Here is a 15610-nt window from a genome sequence, read left to right on the forward strand (position 1 = left end):
ACTCGGGGGTGGCAGCGGTGGTGAGGTTGGCCCAGGATCGAACATTGTTTCGTTCTGCTGTGCATGGAGTCGCTATGAGTCGGTTCCGACTCTATGGCACCTGACAACAACAATATGAAAGAACTAATGCTACATAACTCAATCTAGAAAATCTCAAAAACATAATGTTGAAGAAAAACAAAGCAAACTGCACAAGAATATGTAGAATACTCCAGTTTTATAAACCTTAACACGTGAAACAAACTATATGTTGCTTAAAGACGCAGGTGTATGTAATAAGTATAAAATATATAAGGGATGGTCAATTGGCATAACATAATCCACCAAGACAATGTTCTACATTCTACTTGGTGACTAGCAATCAGGATCTTAAAAGCTCGTGAGAGGCAGCGACACCAGAGATGGAGGCAGAGATGATGACATGGAGAAATAGAGCAGCTGAGGACTCTAGACTCATGTAAAAATAAAGTCTGTGTGCTGGCGGCCAGGAGGCAGGCTTGCAGAATGTGCTCTTTGGTTGTTTAAATAACTATATATTACTGAGTGTTTTTGTGTACATCAAAAAACAAACAAACAAACAAACAGATAATAGAAAAAAATACTGTTGAATGATGATGCAGAGAGGACTGTAATCATTGCAATGAAATGAAATAAAATAGGATGAGTACAAAACCGATGTTCTCCCATGTAAACTATCATTCAATTCACCATAAAAACCTTAAAAAAACCAAAAAACTCATGAGTGGCCTTCTATGGTGCAGTTATTGGTCTCTCCATGTGTGGAAGAAGAGTGATGAAAATTGAAGATGCTTGAAATCAACTAGTCCAGTGAATAATGGAACACGTGAACATCAGTCACCAAGACTCTAACACCAGAAGAACTAGATGGTGCCTGGCTACCACTAGCAAGTGCTCAGATAGGGATATTAGAATGTCCCAGATAAAGCAGGAGACAATGTGGAACAAAACTCAAAATTATTAGAAGAGATCAAGCTTACTGGTCAGAAAAAGACTAGAGGAACTCAAGACTATAGCCTCTGGTCATGCTACAGGTCTGGAAAGGAATTTACCCTCGCCCAATATTCAATCAAGTGGTAGACAGGTAGTTAGAGGTGACAACACCAATAAGGTCTGCTCACCGTAGAATGGTCAACCATTCAAGATCAAAAGGGCAACATTTACCTTAGGACAAAGTTCCAAAGGGTGGAGAAGAAGGGTAGAGTGGAAATCAGAACCACAGGGAGGAAGTGGGAAAACTGTTGTGTGGAGGAGATTGCATCACTGAGATGAAGCCAAGTGTGTGATTTATTGAATGCAAAACTGATGATCTGCGCTGATTTCAAAATAAAAAGTTTCAAAATAATAATAATATTAAAAATGATATGTAAGGAAATAAAAATCATCAAAATCAGTAACATTTGGTTGATTGATGATGCATGGAAGGGATTGTAACCATGGCAATGTAATGATATACTATAGGATGAATATAAAGCTAATGTTCTCCTATGTAAACTATCACATAACTCACAATAAACATTTTTTCAAGAAATCAAGAACAGTGGTAAACAATGGAGAGAGAGGAATGACATCAGTTAAGAATACAGACGGAGCTTTAATTACATCTAAGATTTTAATATTTGAAGGGAGAAAGATCTAAAGCAAGCGGGACAACATGCTAAGATGTAATTAAGCAGAGTGGGGAGTACATGAGTATTGATTATACCAGCCTCCATATTTTCTATATGCTTCATTCAAAGAGTTTATCTTTTTTTATATATATACTTATTTTGTTACACACAGCAAAACATATACTAATTCAACAGTTTCTATGTGTAAAATCGGCTGTTGTTAGGTGCCGTCAAGTCAATTCCGACTCATAGCAACCCTGTGTACAACAGAATGAAATACTGCCTGGTACAACAGAATGAAATACTGCCTGGTCCTGCACCATACTTACAATCACGGCTCTTACAGTCACTGTATCAGTCCATCATGCTGAGGGTCTTCCCTTTTTTCTCTGACCCTCTACCAAGCATGATATCTTCTCCAGGGGCTGGTACCTCCTGATGACATGTCCAAAGTAAGTGAGATGAAGTCTTCCCATCTCACTTCTATGGAGTACCTTGGTTGTACTTAACCCCAAACAGATTAGTCCGTTCTTCTGGCAGTCCAAAGCACACTCTATATTCTTCACCAACCCACAATACATCAATTCTTCTGTTTTCCTTATTTATTGTCCAACTTTTGCATGCATATAGGGTGAATGAGAACACCATGGCTTGAATCAGACACACTTTAGTCCAGGTACAATTTAGTGATGCTGACAAGTCTTAGAGAGTTGTACAAGCATTTGTCCTCTCCTTTTCTGAGTTGTTCCTCCTTCATGAACATGAACATACTGCTCCCTAAGGTTCCTACCTAATCTGTCAAGTTGCTGTTGTCAATTTGATGCCATATAGATAGTTCTTTAAAAAGCATTATGCTATCTAATTGGTGACCATGCTCATCACCAATAAGGGGAAGTGAGGGAAAAACAGCAATGAAGCTGCAAGTTAAGCCCTACAGTGTTCAATAAAATAGACTCCTGTGAACCTGAGTTGAGACCTGGTTGGCCAGCAGTGTGGCAAGACCCCAGGGACTCTTGGGCCCAGAGTCAGTGACATAGCCACAGAGGACTAGAGTGGAGAGTGAAGCACCCAGCTGATAAGAAGAGAGGGCATATGCACAAGAACACCCACACTTGCAGAAAATACCCACTTGACCTGGCTTCAATGACTGCATGATCAGAGCTCAACTAGAAGAAGAAAGAAGAGGGAAAAAAGAGTAATCTGATACAATTTGATGAACTTGACCTTCACCTATGGATGTAGTAGCTGAAAAGAGGGAACAAATCTTTATAGCAAGGATCATTCCCACTTCCTCCATATACAGAGTAGACAGGGATGGGCAACTTGGACATTGGCTACCCAAAATGACGGGGCTACAAAGGCAAGAAGTGACTGGCTTACAAGCTTTCAAGAGGTAACCTAGATCCAGAGGGAACCAAGGAAGATAGAATCTCCAGGGAGTAGTATGCAATCTGTCTGGGCAGGGCTGATGAAAGGAGACAGGGATAGGTCTCTTGTGATACAATAGTGAGTAATTGTTATCAGGACTGACTGTGAGGGGTGGAAATGTAAAGGTACACGTTTTGTAGGATAAGAAGGGGAGTGATTGACTTTGCAGTCTCGGAGGGAAGTTCCCTGGGACCATCAAAGGAGAAGATTGGAGAGCAGGACCCTACCCAGAGAAGCGGTGACACCAGAGATAGAGGCAGAGACGATGACGTGAAAAGATGGAGTAGCTGGGGACTTTAGTCCCAGAGAGGGAGAGGGGCTGTGTGCTGATGACTGATGGGGGTGGGTGGGTGGCAGGCTTGCAGGGTATATCCTTTGTTTGGTTGGTGATGCATGGAGGGGATTGTAACCATGGCAATGAAATGATATACAATAGGATGAATGTAAAACTAATGTTCTCCCATGTAAACTATCACATAATTAACAATAAAACATTTAAATAATAAAAAACAAGTATTATGCTCAAGGCTGACTGTTTTTCACTAGTTAAGCTAAACTATCTTCAGTTTTAAGACGATCGATTTCAGGGGATATTTTTGGTTTAAGGGTTAAAGATTATTTCGGGGCAATAATTTCAGAACTCAACCACCTTCCAGGACTCTAGAAAATCTAAAATTATGTTCTGTGTTTCTCCCTTTTTGATTAGGATTCTTTTGTAGAATCTTTGATCAAAATGTTTAGTAATGGTAGCTAGGCACCATCCATTCTGGAATCATGGCAAAGGGCGCAGTTGTTCATGGAGGCAGTTAGCCACATGTTCCATATCCTCCTTCTAGTCTTGGCTCTTCCTTCCTCTGTTGTTTCAGGTGAAAAGACACCAATAGCCATGCTTCAATGGCCACTTGCAAGCTTTTAAGACTCCAGCCACTAAGAGCCAACGAATTAGGCAGAACAGAAACACTAAACATGTTATTCAGACAGTTAACCGGGATGTCTCATGAAACCATGCCTGCCATTGCCTCTGCTTGTTCTTACAGATTTTATGCTTTTAGTTCACACATTTAGGTCCTTAATTCATTTTGAATTTGTTTTTGTGTATGAATTTGTTTTGTGTATGTTTGTGCTTTGTTTTGAGGCATGAATCTTGTTTAATTTCTCTGCATGTGGAAATTCAATTTTTCTAGTGCCATTTATTTATTGAAGAGACTTTTATTTAACCATTGAATTTTATTTAGCACCCTTGTAAAAAGTCAGCTGACCGTAGATGTGTGGGTTTATTTCTGGATTCTCAGTTCTACTCCATGTGTACTGTTACACCAGGAGCATGATGTTTTGATTGTAGCTGTATGTTGTTATAAAGTGCCATCAAGTCAGTTTCTACTCAGTATAGGATTTCCAAGGAGTTGCTGGTGGGTTTTAACTATCTACCTTGGAGTTAAGAGTCCAGTGTTTAATCTATATTGGTGGTTATGTGCCATGGAGTTGGTTCCGACTCACAGTGACCCTATATACGGTTTCTAGTAAATTTTTACTGGAGCTGAAAGTCTTATCTTTCTCCCGCGGAAACTCTGGTAGTTTCGAACTGCTGGCGTTGAGATTAGCAGCCTGACTCATAACCACTATGCTACTAGGATTGTATAATATGTTTTAAAATCAGGAAGTATAAATCCTCCTTTGTTCCTCTCTTTCAGCATTAATTTAGCTTTCAGGGCCTCTCCATATAAACTTGAGGAATGGTTTTTCTACTTCTGTAAAGAAGGTTGTTGGAATTTTAATCAACATTGTGTTAAATCTATAGATCACACTGAGTAATTTTGACACCTTAGTGATGTTGTTATGTGTCATTAAGTCAATTCTGTATAGGGTTTCCAAGACTGTAAGTCTTTGTGAGAGCATAAAGCATCCTCTTTCTCTTGATCTTAACAATAGTGTCTTCAATTCATGAACATGGAGTATCATTTTCTAATGTTTAGCTATTCCTTCATTCCTAGAATAAATCCAACTTTGTCATGGTATATGATACTTTTAATAAACTGTGGAGTTCTGTTTGCTAGTATTTTGTTGAGAATGTTTGCATCTGTATCCATAAGCACTACAGGATAAGCACTAGACTGTTAAATGCAAGGTCAGCAGTTCTAACATACCAGCCACTCTTCAGAAACCCTACACAGGGTCACCGAGTTGGAACTGACATGACAGCACTTAACAACAACTACTACAACATCCATGAAAGATACTGGAGTATATTTTTCCTTCTTTGTGGTGTCTCTGTCTGGTTTGGGTATTTAGGTTTGTTTCGTAAAATATATTCCTTCCTTCTCTGCTTTTTTGAAGAGTTAAGTACTGGTATCAATTATTCTCTGAATGTTTGGTAGAATTTCCCAGTGAAGCCATCTGGCCAAGGACTCTTTTGATTGGGGAGTTACTGATCACTAATTCAATCTCTTCACTTGTTATGGGTCTGTTTAGACTTTCTATTCCCTCTTAGTTCCGTTTGAGTAGGTTACATACTATTACAAATTTGTCCATTTCATCTAGGCGATCCAGATTTTTGCCAAACAGTTGTTCATGATATTGTCATAATTCTGTTAATTCTATTGGGACAGTTACAATATCTTCTCTTTCATTTTCCATTTTGGTATTTGCAGCTTTTCTCTAAATTGTCAGTCTAGCTAAAAGTTTGTCCATTTAATTGATATTTTTGAAGAACCAACTTTTGTTTTTTTTTAATTTTCTATTGTTTTTCTGATTTTTTCTTTCTGCTCTGATCTTTGATATTTTCTTTCTTCTTTTGGTAAGTTTAGGCTTAGTTTGCTCTTGTATTTCTAGTTCCTGGAATTTATCAGTTGGGCTCTTGGTTTGAGATCTCTCTTCTTTGTTCAGATCAGCATTTAGTGGAAGTTTCCCTTTGAGTACTGAGTGGAGGGTCAGAGAAAAAGAGGAAGACCCCTAATGAGATGGATTGATGGACTCAAGTGTGGCAGCGGTAGTGAGGTTGGCCCAGGATCGGACATTGTTTCATTCTGCTGTGCATGGGGTCGCTATGAGTCAGTTCCGACTCGATGGCACCTGACAACAGCAACAACAACTGCCTTTGCTGCATCCCATACACTGTTGCTATGCTGAAGTTTCATATTCATGTGGCTCTAAGAAATTTGTAATATCCTCTCTAATTCTTATTGGTAGTCTAATGTTGTTGCTAAGTGCTGTTAAGTTGGTTACGACTCATAGCGACCCTGTATAGGGTTTCCAAGAAGCAGCTGATGTGCTTGAACCACCAACCTGCAGCATGACACCAGGACTCCAGTAGTTTAATAATGTTCTGTTTAATATCGATATTTTTGTGTATTTTCTAGTTTGTTTGTTTTTCTGCTGTTGAGGCCAAAGAAAATACTTTGTACAATTTCAATCTTCTAAATTTTATCAAAAAAGACCTTCTTTGTGACTTAGTGCGTTGTCTATTTGCATAAGAATATGCAGAGTTGCAGATAGTATCCATTTTGACCTAGCTTTGATGACTTGATGATCAGAACCTGACTAGAGGAAGATGAAGAAATTTAATAAAGGAAGCAAGTGCAAATTACTACAATTTGATGAACTTGACCGATACTTATGGATGTAGTAGCTCAAAATATCAACTGAGAGGGAAGGAGTCTTCACATGAAGGATCAAACCTATCTCCTCTGTACAAAGGGTTGATAGGGACATGAAACTTAGACATTTGTTTGTGTTATGTGCTGTGGAGTCGGTTCCAACTCATAGCAACCCTGTACGGGGTTTCCGAGGCTATAAATATTTACGGGAGCAGAAAGCCTCATCTTTCTCCCATGGAACAGCTGGTAGTTTCAAACCTCTGACCCTGAGGTTAGCAGCCTGATTTGTAACTACTACACTACCAGAACTCCTTATGCACTGATTAAATCAGCAAAAATGATATTATATGAATGCTAGCTATATAGCTTCTGTTAAACAGCACTGGTTTTATCAGATATTAAATCCCTACAAGTTTCCTTGGCAATCTTGAGTCACTGCAACCTTGCCAATAACTATATCACTTAAACTTTCTTATTTATGACTGTAAAGATTCTACACTATGACATATTTATGCTAAATACACTGAAACAAAATTTCAAGTAAAATTAACTGCATCCACATATATTGGACCAAGCAGGTCTCAACATCTAGATTTCACTTTTATAAATTACACAAATACATTGTACATTCTTAAATAATGAATGCTTACAATATTAATATGTAAGCCATACACAGGCGGACTTACACAGGAATGTGAAAGGATCAATTATTTCTGTTACAAATTGCAACACTCTCCATTTTCTCTTTTGTGGCTGTTATTCATTTCTTCCTGGTTTCCACAGACTGCTGCACCAGTCCTTAGGGTTTAGCTATGAAATCTGTTTGAGCTGAATGAGGTAACATTGGTTAAGCATGATCCTTACATCTGATGCCGTTTCCACAGCTATCTTGAATCTTCAGGCTCTGGTTTGATGATCTTCTTTTCTAAGGTAAAAGCTGAGTAAGGGTAGTCTTTTAAAATCCCAAGGCTGTCTGATGAGTAGGACTTTGCCTCACTGGAGTAAAGTCTTGTAATCTCCCCATCCACTTCAAAATGATGGGGCTGTCTGTACTGTATATTAGGCATTCGGAGATTCAAAGGTCTTTCTCCTTGTCCATCAGAGTTATCAGATGTTAAGCCATTAGGGCTGTGCTCTTCCAAGTTTTGCCTGTAAAACCCTGCAGATCGTCTTCGTTCAGCATGCTGCAGTCTCTCGTAGACAGCTTGGGTGCAAAGGAACTCCATCGGCTTTGCCATCACATTTTCAGGCTTCTGTGAACTAAGAGCTGCAAGTTCTTCACTCTTAGCTTTCGCCTGCTGGAAGAGTGTTGCATAGAATCCTGGAAATCTGGAAAACCATCCTTCACTTGAATTCTTTTTGGGGATAATTCATCTCTTTCTCCACATTTTGACTTGGTAGTTCTGTAAGTATATTTATAGGTGAAATCTGTCTATCCAGGGCAAAAAGTTCATCTCTTCTAAGAGATGTCTAAGCCAACTTAGACATTGTCTACCTAAAACAGGGGAGGAGGGTAGAGCTATAAAGGCACGAAGTGGCTGGCTTACAAGTTTTCAAGAGAGAGTTTAATTTCAGAGTATGAGGGGAAGCGTAGAATCCCCAATGAACAGTTTTACTGTTGTCTAGATGGCTCTGGTGAAAGAAGAGGATGGAATTAATTGATTCAGTACTGAGTACTTATTATCATGCCTAATTGTGAAGGTCACAACTGTAAAGGTAGAAGTTATGTAACAAAAAGAGTAGAGGAAAAAAAAAAAGAGTGGAGGAATAGAGGACCCTAGGACCATCAAGAGAGAAGAGCATGAGCAGAACGTGAGACCCTAACCAGAGAAGCAGAGACACCAGAGATAGAGGCAGAGGTGATGGCATGGAAAGATTGAGCAGCTGAAGACTCTAGACTGATGGAAAGAGAAAGGCTGTGTGCTGACAAACAGGAGGCTGGCTTCCAGAATATGCTCTGTTGTTGTTTAAATGATTATATATCCCTGCATGGTTTTTTGTTTGTTTTTTGCTTGTTTGTTTTTATATGTCAAAGGGGATTTAAAAAAAAAGAGGGGGGGTTTCTTGATAAAACAAACAATCTATGATGGTTGGGGGAAAGGAAATAATACACGCACTCGAGGGTAGACATGCATTGACATGGGTGACAGACAGGGCAGGCAATATACAAATGGAGGGAGGTTGGCAGAGGAAAGATGGGGGTGGTGGGAGACACAGAGAGGAATGCAGTGGTTGGAGTGAATAGAGGTAAATGCTGTTAACTGTTGGTGCATGGAGGGGATTGCAACCATATAATGAAGTAAAGTCTATGATTTGTTGAATATAATACTGATGATCTGTTCTGTAAACCTTCACTCGATTCACAATAAAAAGTTTTTTTGTTTTTTGTTTTTTTTAATGTAGTCTATTCTGGTCAGTGATCCATGTGCACTGGAAACTATATTACGCTGCTTGGGGTGGAGTCGTCTAGATACTGTTGTTGTTAGGTGTTGTTGAGTTGGTTCCAACTCATAGTGACCCTACACACAACAGAATGAAACACTGCCAGTGTTGCATCATCCTCATAATTGGTGTTACCCTTAAGCCCACTGATGCTGTCACTGTGCCAATCCATCTTGCTGGGGGTGGGGTGTCTTCCCCTTTTTCGCTGACCCTCCACTTTACCAAACACTAAAATATGAGGTAGAGAGGGGCTTCAAAAAGTTCATGGGGAAATGAAATGAAAAGATAGTGAAATTTTTCCACAAATTTATGTCTTTTAAATCTAGTTGCTTCATAGTGTCTGTCATTCATGTCCTCGGTTTTCTTGCTGATATTCTTTCTAAATGTTCTAAAATTGACAGTAGTGTATTGGAGTCTCCAACTATTATTATAGGACTATTTCTGTAGTACTACAATATTTTATAACCATTATTGTAGTATTGTTTATCCCTTCTAGTGTAATTAGTGCTTGCTTTATATATTTAGGTGCCCGATGTTGGGTCCTGGTGTGGCACGGTTGGCTAAGCATTGGATTGCTAAGCATTGGATTGCTAACCACCAATTGTTCCTTGGAAACCCTATACAAAGGGTGCATATACAATTGTTAAATCTTCTAACTGATAATGTCCATCTTTATCGCTTCTAACAGATTTTGTCTTAAAGTCTACTTTGATATTAAGATTGCCACCCAGCTCTTTTTTGAAAATCTTTTTTTCCATCCTTTCATTTTCAAACTATTTGTGTAAGGTGTGGCTCTTATAAATAGCATATAGCTGGGTCACATTTTTTTTCAATCCATTCAGTCTCTCTCTGCCTTCTTATTGGAGTATTTGGTGGTGGTTATGTACCATGGAGTCAGTTCCAACTCATAGCGACCCTGTACAGGGTTTCCAAGGTTGGAAATCTTTAAGGGAGCAGAAAGCTTCATCTTTCTCCCATGTAACAAACAGCTGGTAGTTTCAAACTGCTGACCTTGAGATTCGCAGTCCATTTATAGTCACTGTGATTAGTGATATGAAAGGGTTAATAGTGCCATTTTTGTCATTTGTTTGTGTATGTGTGTCTTAAGTCTTCTTTGTCTTTGTCCTTTAGTACTGTTTGCTTTTATGTCTTGTTGGTTTATTGCAGTGAGCCTTTGTGGCTCCCTTTTCTCTTTTTTTTTTTTTTTGCATGTTTTTAAAGTATTTTTCTTAGTATTACACTTATAAGCTTGCATTTATAACATTCTAGCGTAAGTTGGAACCAACTTAACTTAGTAAATTAAAAGAAATTCTACAACGCATTCCTCTCCCTCCCACCTTTTGTTATCATTATGTCTTCATATTTCATACTCCCATTAACATAATTTTATTCTTTTATTTTATGTACTTGTTACTAAAATACATGAAGGACAAAACATTGAGAATTATTAATCATGAATACCTTATTACTAGGCCTTGTGCATTTCCCCTTATTAGGGATCATTCTTGTAATGTATAGCTTTGATTTACTCTCTAGAGTGTTTTTCCTCCCATCTGTGCTGGAAGAAGTACAGCCAGAATGCTCCTTGGAAACCAGAATGGCCAGACTTTCATCTCTTATACTTCAGACATATTTATCAGGAAGGACCAGTCCCTGGAGAAGGATATCATGTTTGGTAAAGTAGGAATCAGAGAAAAAGAGGAAGCTACCTCCCCCACACCTGATGAGATGGATTGGCAGCAGCAGCGATGGGTTTAAATGTAGTAACAACTGTGAGGTTGGCACAGGGCCAGGTAGTGCTTTGTTCTATCCTGCATGGGATTGCTATGAGTCAGTACCAACTTGATGGCACCTAACAACAATAATAGAAGTATTATTTTTTGTAGGGCTGGCCTGGTGGATATGAATTCTCTTAGCTTCTGCTTCTCTAGAATGTTTTAATTTCACTGCTATTCTTGAAGGAAGGATAGTTTTGCCGGAGGAGTTCCTAATTTTTCAATGAAAAAAATATTATGGAGAAGTCATAACATATAAATCCTATGGTATAAACTCATTATTATGGATTATAAGAAGTCACATTCCAAAGTTCCACATCCACTAATAAGCACAAATTGAATAGAATATACAGTCCATTGTTGAACATCTAGTTATTAAAAGGACACATTTCCATTTTCTGTATTCACAATAAACCTGTTAGTACTATCTCTATTCACACCAATTTTTACCTGTTTATTTGCAAACACTACCAGAGGAAGGATAGGGTTTGTTCCAATCAGTTGATGAAGGTGCTTTTTGGCTTCAGGTAATCGGTTGTGATCTGCTGAATCGACCACAAAGATCAGCAGTAATCCCCTGGACAGGTATGTTTCCCAATAAGAACGGAAAGGTTCACTGCCACCAACTACAGAGAACAGTAGAGGAAGAAAGTACGATCAAATGAAATTGCAAAAGGAACCAGAATAGAAAATAATGAATATGTTCTTGCATTGTAAAGAATGTAACCAATGTCACTGAGCAACTTGAATAAAAATTGTGGAATGGAAAGCTAAACTGCTTTGTAAACCTCCACTAAAAACACAATTGTGAAATGCCATGAAGTTGGTTCCAACTCATAGCAATCTGTATAGTAGCTTGTAAGTTTGAACCACTGACCTTGAGGTTCAAACCCACCTTGCAGTCCAGTGCTTATCCTACAGTGCCACACCAGGACTGTGTCTACCTCACACCTAGATTCACCACTGTTAACACCTCGCCGTAAGTGGTCATCTATTTCTATATCCACCTACACATGCTTTCTCTTTGGGAACCATTTCAAAGTAGGCGGTAGACATCATGACAGCTACCTACATAAGGATTTTAAATTTATCTTTTAGTTATTAACTTCTAACTCAACTGCAGTGTAGCTAGAGATTATGGTCTAAATGATGCCTCTTTAAAATCTGTTAAGACTTGCTCTAGGACCCAGTATGTGGTCAGTTTTGGTAAATGTTACATGCATATTCTATTTGGATGCAGAATTTTACATTGTCCAGTACATCAAACTTGCTAAATTCATTCTTGTGTATCTTTGCTAATTTTTTTTTTTACAAAAAAATTTTAAATCTCTCATTCCAATAGTAGGTTTGTCAGATGATACCCACTTGCCATGGCTCCAATGATGGGACGAACAGAGCTCAACCCGAAGAAGAAAAAAGAGGAAAAAAGCATCATCTGATAAAATTTGATAAACTGGACATCCACCTATAAATGCAGTAGCTCAAAAGAGGAAACAAATCCCTGCTCCAAGAATTATTCCCACCCCCTCCACACAAAGAGTAGATAGGGATGGACATTTTGAACTTTGACTAACCAAAAATGGGAGAAAGGATACAAAGGCAAGAAGTGACTGGCTTACAAGCTTTCAAGAGGGAACCTAGATCCACAGGGCGGGGAAGATGGTAGAGTGTCCTATGTGTCTAGGAAGGGCAGATGAAAAGAAATGCAGATGGGTCCCTTGGGAAGCAAGGGTGAATAATTGTTACCAGGACTGATTGTGAGGACTGGAAATGTAAAGGTGGACATTTTTATAGCAAGGAGGAGAGTGATTAACCTTTCAGTCTAGGAACGAAGGGCCCTGGGACCATCAATGGAGAAGAACAGAGAGCGGGACCCCACCCAGAGGAGCAGTGAAGCTTGAGACTGAGACAGAGAGGATGACGTGAAGAGAGAGGATGACGTGAAGAGATGGAGTGGCTGGGGACTAGGGATCCAGAGAGGGAGAGGGGCTGTGTGCTGAGGACCGTGAGGGGAGGGCAGGCGGGATTGCAGGATACACCCTTTGGTTGGGTGATGATGCATGGACGGGATGGTAACTATGGCAATGAAACAATGTATGATGGAATGAATGCAAAACTAATGTTCCCCCATGTAGACTATCACACAATACACAATAAAACATTTTAAAAAAAAAAGAGAGACGAGCATGAGCAGAATGTGGGACCCTAACTCGTAAAGCAGCAACACCAGAGATGGAGGCAGAGATGATGGCATGGAGAAAGAGAGCTGCTGAAGACTCAAGACTCATGGAAAGAGGCTGTGTGCTGGTGGCCAGGAGACTGGCTTGAAGAATGTGCCCTTTTGTTGCTTAAATGATTATATATTCCTGAGTGTTTTTGCGTACCTGCCCCCCAAAAAATAAAGAAAAAAAAAAAAAGTAGGTTTGTCCATTTTTTCCCCTGTAATTTAATCATTCTTTAGTTTTGGGGTTTTTTTTTTGGGGGGGGTGTTTTTGGTTTTGTTTTCTCTTTTGTGGCTTAAGCAACTTGATAGGTGAGTACCAGTGGATTACAGCAAAAGAAAGAGATTTGGGGATACATCATCATCCTGTTTTAGTATTCAAGTGGCCATATCAGAAGATATTTGGATGTGTTTGGAGTGGATACATAAATTTAGGAGTCACTAGCATAAGCTTTCAAATGGCCATTCAGTGTACAGCAACTCCTATAGAAATTTAGGAGTCAATAGTATATAGGTGGACTCCTAGTGTGGCACTCTAGGATCAGCAATGGACTAAGAACCACAAGGTCGGTGTTTCAAACCCACCAGCTGCTCCTCAGAAACTCTATATACAGGGTCACTATGAGTTGGAACAAACTCGATGGCACTTAACAACAACAACAGCATATTATCAGATCAGCACGGGACTGCTAACCACAAGGGAGGCTCCTGGAGATATTAGGAGAGGTGGTAAAGACTCCCTCAAAACTGCTCTTTACCACCAGCACTGCTAAAAATAGAAACGACAAAGAACAGAAAGTTGCTTGTCCCATGCTATAGCCTTGAGGTGCACTGTGGGTTAATATGCTGGACTGCAAAGTAGGTTTGAACCGCAAGATTAGCAGTTCAAGCTCACCAGCCGCTCCTCAGAAACCCTATACAGGGTCACTAAGAGTCGGAACTGACTTGACGGCACTTAACAGCAACCACAATATCTTAGTATTAAACTACACACACATTCTAACATCTAGAAAAGGCTGGTCCAGTGTTACTTTTCACAAGGACCCAATGTTAATGAGATCATATTTGATTTAAGATGTAACGAAATACAGCTACCCTGTAACTGCAATGAGGGAGATGGGCTTACTCTCCAGGAACTCCATCTGTCTGTCATCGGTGCTGATGCACACTGCATTGAAACCCCTGGTAGGTACCACGCTGTGCTGGACTCTGTTTGAAGCTAGGGAGTGGAGGACACTGGTTTTTCCTGCTCCATCCAGGCCCAGTACAATAATCTGCTTATTTTTCTCCTGTCAAACAAAAGATAAATCAATAAACCCTTGTGATTAATAGACTCCTGAAGGGCACGGCTTTATTTTCTTCTTTTTTTGTCTCCCAGAGCAGCTGTGGTAGGGCCTAGTAATATTCACAAAATTGCTAGACAGAAAAGAACTTCATAAAAATTGTATGCACCTAACCTTGAGACAGGAGTCCTAGTGTGGCGCTGTGGGTTAATGTGCCAAACTGCAAAGCCGTTTGAACTGCAAGACTGGCGGTTCAAGCTCACCAGCTGCACCTCGGAAACCTTATCTATACAGGGTCGCTATGGGTCGGAGCTGATTCAATGGCACTTAACAACAACAACAACCTTGAGATGAGAAAGATGAAGATAGGCTGGCTAGTTTGAAGTTCAGGGAGATGAGTAAACTCTTGAACCTAAAGACGCTGATCTAGCCACCGTGGGCTAGAGTTAAGAATGAAGCAGTTCCCAGATTTGAAGAGGGGGGAGGCATGCGAGAACTCCCAGACTCGCAGATAGTATCCATTGGACCTAACGTGGATGGTTGGCTGACCAGAACTTAACCAGATGAAGATAAAGAAGTATGATATAGGAAACAGATGTAAATTACTACAACCTGATCTACTGGACCCTTGGTTATGGAAGAAGCTGACCCAAATTCCAACCAAATAGGGAAGGATTCTTCATATCAAGGATAAAATATGTCTCCTCGGTACACTGGGTGTCACAGGACAACATGTGTGAAAATTGTTAAATGAAAAACCTCTTTTGCTATGTATGCTGTCACCAAAAATAAAATAATTTTTTTAAAAAAATACATATATTTTAAATTGTATGGGCCTAGATTTACAACAACAACAAATGATGCTATTTATGTTATCCAAACACCTCATGGGATTTGGTTCCCTAGTTTAGAAATTTAGGGTCATGGTTTCTTTAAGTCATCTCAGTTAATTTGCCTAATAGTGTATTAATGCTCCTACTTTGTAGTGTAGTGCCTGGAATCTTAAAAGCTCCAGGTTTTCAGATTAAAAGAAACATTCTTTGATGATTACCGGGGGTGGGCCGGAAGATAGTGTAATTCACTTGTTAAGGGGCAGAGACATGTTAGCTTGGCTGACAGGGAGAGCAATATACAAGAACAGGAAGGTTTGGCAGAACAATGATATAGAAGAATGATGAAGATAGGTGAAGGCACAGGGAGGTATGCAAAGGCTACAAGGGATAGAGGTAAATATAGATAT

The 15610-nt window shown here is 39.5% G+C and overlaps 1 protein-coding gene across 1 annotated transcript in view; it reads right to left on the reverse strand.

The window, feature by feature from the left end:
- The window catches only part of ARL9 (ADP-ribosylation factor-like 9), a 23719-nt gene extending 9349 nt beyond the window's left edge, over positions 1-14370 (reverse strand). Inside the window, exons 1-2 of the mRNA XM_006868044.1 lie at positions 14214-14370; positions 11317-11492 (exon numbers count right to left, since the gene is read on the reverse strand). Of these exons, the coding sequence (XP_006868106.1) occupies positions 11317-11492; positions 14214-14229 (192 nt within the window). The 5' untranslated portion in view covers positions 14230-14370. The remainder of the gene's footprint in view (positions 1-11316; positions 11493-14213) is intronic.
- Between the last annotated feature and the right edge of the window lie 1240 nt (positions 14371-15610).

This window comes from Chrysochloris asiatica, unplaced genomic scaffold, assembly GCF_000296735.1.
Source record: "Chrysochloris asiatica unplaced genomic scaffold, ChrAsi1.0 scaffold00115, whole genome shotgun sequence".
NCBI classification, from domain to species: Eukaryota; Metazoa; Chordata; class Mammalia; order Afrosoricida; family Chrysochloridae; genus Chrysochloris; species Chrysochloris asiatica.